The sequence below is a fragment of the Stegastes partitus genome, unplaced genomic scaffold (assembly GCF_000690725.1).
Source record: "Stegastes partitus isolate 25-593 unplaced genomic scaffold, Stegastes_partitus-1.0.2 Scaffold1444, whole genome shotgun sequence".
NCBI lineage: Eukaryota > Metazoa > Chordata > Actinopteri > Pomacentridae > Stegastes > Stegastes partitus.
In genome coordinates, this window is record NW_007579175.1 from 15,126 (window position 1) to 24,982 (window position 9,857).

Genomic DNA, 9,857 nt, shown 5'->3' on the forward strand with positions numbered 1-9,857 from the left:
CGACAGAGCAAAACAGCAAAAACATAACATTAGTCAAACCACAGTCTTGTACTTCCAGATCTTTCTCCACACTTGTTTTTTTTAATGCTGTGACAGCACCAGAGACAAATATAGTCAAAAAATACAATATATTCTTAAATATAGTTCATAGTCACGCTATAATTACAGTACAACTTTAGCGACCTCTGCTATAGCCTCGTGTCACGACACTGTGACAAGGATGCTGCAGTTCACTTAAAAACTAGTGGCGTTATCAGGAACAAAGGTTTTCCGAATGTTACACAGAGAACATTTGGCCCGGAGCAGACTTCCATCCATCCATTATCTATACACCGCTTAATCTTCACTAGGGTCATGGGGGGCTGGAGTCTGGCTCAGGGTGAAGGCAGGGGACACCCTGGACAGGTCACCAGTCTATCACAGGGCTACACTTAGAGACAGACAACCAAGCACACTCACATTCACACCTACGGACAATTTAGAACAAACAATTTCGGCCTGATTGTAAAATAAATTGGCAGCAACTAATTCTGAGCTACAATCTGCACAATGTTTTGCTGTTTTCCAACTCTGGCATTTATATATTTTTGTTTCTTTTTCCAGATTTCTGCAGCTTTAAACCTAAGGGGACCAGTATGATTTTGAATTTACATATTTGCTGTCTATTGTGCTGCAGCTGAGCAGCTAGTCAGCTAAAAGTTGAAACATCACCAACAGTGATGCCAAAGTTTCCGCATTCAGCGAGGGAGAGCGTCTTTACATTTTTCCACACTGTTTTCATGAAGGTTTTGACTGTTGCCCTTTTAATCACACATCTTGCTCTGCTGTCTTCCTCAGTGGCTTTTAATGCACTGCGCTTGAGGATCAACTCTTGCCTCTCTTTTGTAGTTGTTCTATAAATTTGAATTTATTTGGATCGTAGTTTGTCTAGACTGACATTTATTGAATGTTGTTTTCAGAGCTTTTTTTTCCTTTTTGCTATCATGTTAACATCTGCATAAATCTAACATCTTTCAAACATTTTCTGAATATTCCACATCTAAACTATACTTATTATTAGGCAATGGCATGACGTTCAATTAATCTTTTAAATACACAATAAAATATGTTTTGAAGTGTAATCTAATGGCTGTATTTTGACTGGAGTTATGCTCATCTCTGGGAACACGGTGCAGTGCTGTTTAATCCCTGCTATATAACAGCTGACTGTTGTTTCACATCTACATTTGCATCTGTATTTAGCATAATGAAATATTATAATGTATTCATGTTATGGATGAAAAGTCAGTGTCATCTGGTTCTAAAAGCATGCATTATTAGGCTGTTGAAATTAAAAATTATACTATTCACTCTTGTCTCTTTTAATGTACATATCAAGGATGCACGACTCATCAAATCCAAACATTCTTTTGTACAAAGAAGAACAATCATCGGGCAGAGGTTTCCAACATGCACAGCCAAACTCAGTGGTCAAAAATACAGACAGGAAGCAGTAGAGATCACAAAGAAAGGCTGGGACACCGGCACTGGGCCACAAGACCAACTGAGGGGGTCGGTGCCAAAGTGGGCCAAACCACTTTGACTAGTTTTAGAGAAAAATGGGATCAAAATTTTGAGTTGTTAAAAAAAAAAAAAAATCATGGTTGTTGAAGGAGTCATTATATGCATCCAAAGATGTTTCAGCACTGTCCAGAGATAGAAACAGCTACTTTGTCATGGCCTGTTTAAGTTTTAATTTTGCCTTTCCTTTTTGCTGAGTGCTGAAGTGGGCCATACCCCATTTTCTACTATTTGAGAAAAAAAAAAAACAGATTCCAGGTTTGTTTTGCTAAACAACATTGAAGCGTTTACAGCATAAGGAACTAGAGATACTTTTGAAGACTTTGGGGTAGAAATAGATGTTTGGTGGTGGTTACCTAAGTTCTTATTTTTTATCTTACCGTACCAACAAGTTGAGTTTTCATGGGGCTTGAGGGTGCACCGTCCGCCATCTTGAATCGCAAACATGTGCAACTACCTGCACCTGCAATACAATGGTCAGCAATTCCTGTGGCTTGGCCCAGTTTGCCACTAAATTTTCAATAAATATACATTCTGCATAAGTATATTAGGCTGGCGCTTCACCAGAAGCACACAACAGGGGCTGAGGTGTACCAGGTTGTGGTCTGACCTACACAGCAGGAGAGGGGAGCGGAGCTGTATGCATCCTTTCCTGGTGTTGCACTTGGGTGTTGAGTCTGTAACCGGGTTATGGCGGAGTGGATGATGTCACACGCCGAGGTCGGGTTGGTAGAGGGGGGCATGTAAACAGTCATCACTATAACATGGGAATATGTTTTATTTTGGCCCTGTGCTGCCAGATTTTCATTGTTTTTGATGGGATTTGTTTATTTAAACTGTAGGATTTTGCCCAAGCAGTGTAATGTTTTTTGGGATGGATGTATGATTCTTATCTTCTTCATGTTCTTGGAAATTGTCATTCGGTGGAACGTTTTGTAATTCATGCTTCTCTTTGATACGTGAGAGTCACTGGTGGTGGAGTTGCAGCATCTACCTATTTAGGACACCGAAGCATTCGCCTGTTGAAGGTCTAGCACGAAAACTTTGCAAATAAATATTTTCTTGCGAGTCAGACACTGTGCAGGAGTCTGTTTAATGCACCTGCCTCATAAAATACACATGCAAGGAGTTACTTTGTCTTCAAACAAAGGGAACCTTTAAAATAATTCAGCATAAATTAGGTAACAAGTGACAGATGAGGCCTTTTTTGATTCAGCCACCAGGTCTTTAAAGGCCAAGCGAACAACTGCAGCAGCGCCATCGTCCTCTCTGCTTTTAATAGCCGAGCTCCTCGCTGCACGAAATCTCCAACGTGAGATTTATACATAGTGGGATTAGCGATAGAGAGTAAACAATAAGGCAAATGCATCATCTGGCCTTCCTCAGGCTTTTTCCACAAAACAAACTGTCTTGGAGTTTACACCATGGATCTGAAGCAGGAATGCGATTCGACGGACTGCAAAACAAAAATAGAAATTTTCATCGCCCAGTGAATTCCTCCTCCCATTCACTCCTACTTTCAAACATAAGAAAACACATTTTCATTGCCCAACAGGCCGCCTGTTTGTGCCTCTCACTTTGTAGAACACGTCCACCAGATGTTGGCTGTCCTCCTCCTCCTCCGGCCCACGAGGATGATCCAGATGCGAGGGAGAGCCCATCTCACTCATCCCCTCGGACGCTCTGGCCCCGGCTCCGTCCTCCTCCGGGCGGGTCGGCGAATAACTCACTGACCCACTTACGTAACCGAGGGCTTGTGGAATTCCTGAGGACGGCCGAGTTCCAGCTGAATTCTTGGTGGGAGCAAAATGTCACTTTTCACACACATACAGAAAAGCTGCCAACGTAACCCCTCCTCTGTTGTGTTAAACTGACTGACCCACATAAAGAAAATCCCTCCGGTTCCCTTGAGTAAGTTTCACATAATTTAAATCACAGAAGATTAACCTCTTGACCTGCTTTTTTCTTCCACCCAGAAAGGTATGGGACAGTTTGTTTTTTCCCAAATAGCCACAGTCTGGGTCAAATTCTGCTGCAAGTACATACAGAACCATCAGAGCAGCTCAGGTTTTTTTTTTCTTTTTTTAAACAAATCATTTGATTAGATTTGAGTCTTTGAATCCCCACTAGACATGAGCGGCCATGTGGGAAACGGTTCCCAAGGATCCAGGGGTGTCTGCTGGTGATCCTGTGTCTTTAGGGGTGGTTGCGTAACCAGCTTAGGGCAGTTAGTTTTAGGCTCCAGGGTCACTGCGGCCCGATTAGCTCTTTAGCTTTATAATCTAAAATCTGAATCGCCTGAAGCAGCTTCCCAAACGCAGAGATTCCTGAATGAGCTCCTGTTCTGTGTGAAAATGTCTTAAAGCTACCTGGGAGAGATCCAAGTAGGGCGTCTTTTAAGGCCTTTATGGTGCTTTGATTGGAGCCGAAAGTCGCGGGTGGATGGATGTAGATTTGCAATTAATGCTCTATGAAAGTGAGACGTCGTTAGCAGCCGAAATAAAACCTTTGAACAACGCTGGAGCAGCTGCTTGGGGAGAAAATGGCTCTGGACAAAACCCAAAGAGTGTGTGAGTAAAACCTTTCCATGATCAGATTAGATTTTCTTTTACTTGGTTCTGCTCAGATTGTGCTAAATACCACCATCATTATGGACTTTATCAGTCACTCAGCAGGACTTTGTGTTCGCTGTGTGACTAAAAACCCACTCAAAAGGCAAAAAAAAGATTTAAATCTACCTTCAGAATAATAATTCAGCCTCAAATAAAAAGCTGTAGTTAATGTGGACTCTGACTGACCTGCTGCAGAGACAAATAAAGGCTCCTGCAGCGCCACCTACTGGCAAACTATATTCCTCCCAGAACATTATAAAGTATAAAGCGTTCATAACAAGCATAAATATTTCATATTTGGTTTATAACACACTGTTATATAACTCTAAGCAGATGGGTGTTCATATAGGTTCAACAATTGTCTTGTAAAATATGGTTGAATATCGTTTCACTTTTCTTTTCTATGTTAAAAACAGGACAGCTGGAAATTTGAGAGTCTGAAAAACAAACATTTTGTGTCTTAACCGAGATGATTTTGTCAGCTTCTGACATTTTGGGATCAAATTTCAGCATAAAAACACTATTTTTGTAGGCACTACATTATGCTTTTCCTCTAAATTCGTAGTTGATAACTTAAAAAAAAATCAGGCTAGCACATAAAAAAAAAAAAAAAAAAAAACTACAATAAGATTTTCTATGGAGAATCAACCATCAGGAAACACAGCAGCGTTGTTTTCAGTGATGGCAGATGACGTGCTTGTAGAGGAACATCCTCCCTCCTGAGACCAGCTGTAACTGCTCTCGTTCAGATTGCCTCGGCCCAGAGGTCCATGCCCCACTGCAAGGCTTTAATCAGCATCAAAATGCATCGTGGGTGATCCAGTCTGAGACAAACTGCTCTAAATACATGTGAATGAAACTCAAAGTACATTTCAGTCTTTGTCCTATGTCAGCCGGGATAGACTGCAGCCTCCCGCGACCCTAGTGAGGATTAAGTGGTGTATAGATAATGGATGGATAGATGTTACAATCAGCCAAATGTATGATGAGAAACTGCCTAAATCTGCAGCTTTCTTGTGCTTTCTCATCTCTTTGAGCTAACTGTTTTGTTTTAACACCTAGGAATTTAATGTTTGTTTCATCATTTTAATCAACTTTTTTCAGCACAAAAGCTTTGACAGACCTGCTGCACCACCTGCCCCATACCAAACAGCAGGTACACAAACTTAGCAACTAACTTGTGAAGTATTAAAACTATCTAGTGGCTAAAGAAACTGTCATTGTTGGACAAAAGTAGTTTTTGTTGTTGTTGTTGTTGTTGTTGTTTTATTTAGTTTAATGTGGAATTCCTCAGGGGAAAAAAAAAAAATCTTTAAATATATAAATAGAATGCATCTTGTGACCCAATAATTCTAATTAATGTGTATAATCTAGAGTCAAGTGTACAATTTACTATATATGAAAACTAGAATTTCTGACAATAAATGAGCATGAATTAGGATGTGCTTGGAGCTACTTCTTGCAAGGAAAAATCTGCACCTTGGTACATATTTTTTTTTACAATCAACTTCCAAAGAAACTATTAGCAAGTTACAGAACTGTTACACAAACAAAATAACTGGAATAAAACAGAGCAGGTCAGGTGTCATAACTGTCCGACATATTTTGTTGTGTAACTGGTCTCTGCTCTCCGTCACTATGAAATGTCTGGATGATGTGTGGTAGACCTGAATGTGGATTGGTCTGCTAATCAAAAGTGTGCAGGTACGAGGTGGTGATTGGTGGATCAGCTGCCCGCCTGCAGATGATTGGCTCCTTAACAGCCGACAGTCTACACAACCAGCCATACTCACATCTAGTCTGTTCAGCAGCTTTTGCCATACAGTTCGGTTTTTTGACCTTGTTTTCTCTTGTTTGTTTGGCATAGGAAGGTCAAGGTATTCTATTTTTGGGTTGTCAATTTTGGCTAGGTTTGTTTGTTTTCTTTAGACAGATCTGTTTGTTATGTTGGCTGTTGTCCATGCTGAAGCTGAAGTCCACTGTAAATCAATAAACCTATTATGGGAACCTGAAAAAGATGTACTTCCCCCCTTAGATGTAGAACAACATCAGCGCACAACGTGAAGCTCCACAAAGTTTGTATGATGCTGCTGTAGCAGACGGCACATCCACTGATTTGAAGTCGTGGTTGTAAAGTGCATCATGCTCCAGTTTGTTCTTACACTACTGTACCACACACACATTTATCACCACTCAGATTCTGTTAGCAATAATGACAAAGACACAGTTGATTTTCTTGATGTAACAGCAGTGTTATTGCTCCGAACAGCGTCCAGAACACAAATCATGTCAATGATGAACATTCAGTAAAGCTCGAAACTGCTAAAAATGAAATTTTGGGCGTAAAAAGATGACACAAGTAGAAACACTTCCAACTGCAGACTTAGTACCAAGAGCTACTTATCAAATGTCTTAATGCTTAAAAACAGTCGTTAAAATTAATCAAATAAAAAAGCTTAAAAAGGCTGCAGCTTTGAAAAATAAAGCTGGTATTTGTTTCATTTAGCACTTGTCATACATCATCATTGTTTGTAATGAAGATGTATTGATTATTTTGTGTATTTTTAGGAAAATCAGTTGCAAATAACTTTCTGATCCTAAACATTTTCTTTTTCTTTTAAAAAATACAAACGACCGGGTGCCCTGGTAGCTCAACCGGATAAGACGGCGACCTGTGTAGAGGGGCTGTGGAGTCCATCGAGTCCAACCAGTGGCTCATTTGCTGCATGTCCTCCCCCCACTCTTCTCCCCACGTCTCCACTATCCTAGCCAATAAAAGGCAAAATAACCTGAAAAATAATCTTAAAAAAAACCCAAAACAAATGCAAACATCTTTCAAACATGGCAGGTGTAGGGTAAACTGTTGTCTCTGATTGGTGGCCTCAGCTCAGAACATAAAGTGTGTAAATGTGACAGCAGCTCTTACATTTTACTTTTACACTTTGCTATAAGTTAAATAATAAACGTATCTTACTGCTCACACTCAGTGAAGAACATTTCCCCCTTAGGTCTCTCTTTAGGACATTTTTGTTGTTGTATGTTCTGGTGGACGGGACGGTTAGTATTTCTGAGTGTGAGTCCCTAGGTGGTATTTCAGGTGCGCGCTTTGTAGGAATCCTCTGCCGCAGACGTCACACCTGTGCGGTCTCTCTCCTGTGTGGCTCCTCATGTGCTTCCTCAGATGTCCGCTGTGGGTGAAACTTTTGCAACAGAACGAGCAGCAGAAAGGCTTCTCGCCCGTGTGAATCCTCATGTGTATCTTTAAATCTCCTTTCCGGCTGCACTCTTTCCCGCACACGTGGCAGCGATGCAGTTTCACCCCGGCGTGGCTGGCCATGTGTTCCGTCAGAGCGGTCGTGCTGTTGCAGTGTTTCCCGCACATGTGACAACATCTGGAGCTCTTGTGTGATTGAAGGTGCACATTTAGACTCTCGGTGGACTCTGAGGTCTTTCCACACACGGCACACAGGACGCCTTCGTCCTTTGAATGCACGCGGAAAGCATGATTTATCAAGTGATGACTGGAGGAGAAAGATTTTTCGCACAAATAGCAATGATAGTCTGGTGCAACTGAGTTCAAATGAGATAACTCAGCAGAAGCGCTAAAAGAAGTCTGACTCGTCTGTGTTTGGTTTAAGGTAAAACTTGTAGCAGGTCTGTCACTTTCCCTTCCATCTTGGACACTTTCATTTGGGATGAGAGTTTGCGGAGACGTGGTTGAGCCCAGAGGTGATGTAAAGTGCACCGCTTTAGATTCCTGCACCTCCTGAAACTCCTCCTCGTGTTCAGAGGTTTGCATCTGAGGTTGCAGAGTTGGTTTTGTGTCCTCCTGCTCGTTTTCCTCCCAGACAGAAGAATGAGGTGGATATAAGACATCAGCGTTACTGAACTCTCCCACCTGTTGCTCTTCTTCTTGTTGCTGATCGGCCCACAGTTCATGATCTTCCTCTTTAATGTGTCGGTCCGGATCCTGATGGAGGCTCAGCTCAGGGGAAGTCTCATCTTTACAGACATCTGGAAACAAGAGTAAAGGCATCTTTTACATTCTTTATTGCCACAAATGATTAAGTTATCGAAGCTGCTGGGGAGAAATGAGCAATATTACCAATATCACAACATCTTTAAATGTCTGATTTTGTTTGACAAACTGTTGAAAAACACAAAAATACAGCATCATGTATGACAAAGAAAAGCTTTAAAAGGTTACTGGTAATTATTTGATTTTAAAAAGAGTTTCCAATCAATTTACAGATATTGTACATCAGTAAACAATTCATACTACTTCAGTCTTTATTTCTACAGTGTGTTATAAACAGTTTCTTGAATATTTGCATGATTCTGATAAATACAAATCCAGAAATAATTATCCAATCTGAATTATTTGATCATTTAGACAGTAGACAGCCATTAGCGTATAAAAATGCAGTTTAAATCACACAGTGGGTTCGTTTGATCTCATTTCTCAAATTAAGTTGACACTGTTTTAGTTTCTTACTGTTTGTTAGTTATTTAAGAAAGAAACCTGGGTGCTAGTTGGTTAAATAAAGTTAAATGAGGGCCACAGTCATACAAAAATTAAATAAACATAAAGTTGACTTCCTATTCCTGTCAGTTTTGAGTCAACAGACCTGTCTTCTGGTTTGACATGAAGTCCAGCAGCAGCCCTCTGAGCCGCTCGATCTCCTGCTTCGAGCTTGAAGCTTCTTCCTCATATTTTTCGATAGTTTTTTCAAAAACCTGAAATATTTCCTCTGCAGCAGCTGTCAGCCGCTCGTTCACGAAGGCCCTGAGGAGCAGCGGAGGAGACATTTTTTTAGAAAAAAAAAAGTGTTTGGGATGTGAATGACCCCGACAGGAGGAGCAGTAGGACCGACAGAGCTGCTTCTCTGCTGTTAGCTCACATGCTACGGAAGTAGCAGTAAACAAAGCAGCGAGCGGAAGAGAGTTGAAGGCAGCGACACGTCAGACTGGTGCTGCCCCCCTCAGGACACCAGCGGCACTGCGCCTCACCTGACTGACCTGGACCGTTCATGTGATCTTAGCTTTTATTTGACCTTATTTGTTTTTCTGTTTAGCCACATAATTAGTTTATTTGTTACACACAAGCAAATAAAACTGCTGTACTCTTTTTACTTCCAGTTTTTCCACAAATGTTAATGTTGAGTCCTGATGCGGCGGTGCAGTAGTTACAGTCCAGGGGTGTCCAATCCTGGTCCTTGCGGGCCACAGTCCTGCATGTTTTAGCTGTTTCCCTCTTCAAAGACACCTGATTCAAATGATCATGATCGTTATCAGGCTTCTGCAGAGGTTGATGATGAGCTGATCGTTTGAATCGGGTGTGTTGGAAGACGGAAACATCTAAAACTTGCAGGATTGTGGCCCTTGAGGACCAGGATTGGACACCCATTTTAATATATGGGTGAAATCCAAAGACTGCTGGTCTGGACTAAGCCCCCACATATGTCAAGGTCAAACAATGCTTCTGTCTAGTATAATAGAGATTTTTTTTTTAATTAAATCAATACAACAACAAAAAATTACAGTAAACTACACAAAATGTCCAACTATTTATGCACACGTGTCTGAGAAACCAAGGTCCTGCTTGCAACATGAAAAATAAATGGAAATAATAAATTAACTGTAGATGTAGATGCAGAGATTTATTTTCTTTAATTAAAATCTTGA

At 40.9% G+C, this 9,857-nt stretch overlaps 1 protein-coding gene across 1 annotated transcript; it reads right to left on the reverse strand.

The window, feature by feature from the left end:
• Positions 1 to 6,403: 6,403 nt before the first annotated feature.
• LOC103370567 (zinc finger and BTB domain-containing protein 14-like) lies at positions 6,404 to 9,053 on the reverse strand. The gene is made up of 2 exons (XM_008299666.1): positions 8,801 to 9,053; positions 6,404 to 8,186 (listed from the first exon to the last, which is right to left on the reverse strand). The coding sequence occupies exons 1-2, from the start codon at positions 8,979 to 8,981 to the stop codon at positions 7,231 to 7,233; spliced, it is 1,137 nt and encodes a 378-aa protein (XP_008297888.1). The 5' UTR covers positions 8,982 to 9,053; the 3' UTR covers positions 6,404 to 7,230.
• Positions 9,054 to 9,857: the final 804 nt, after the last annotated feature.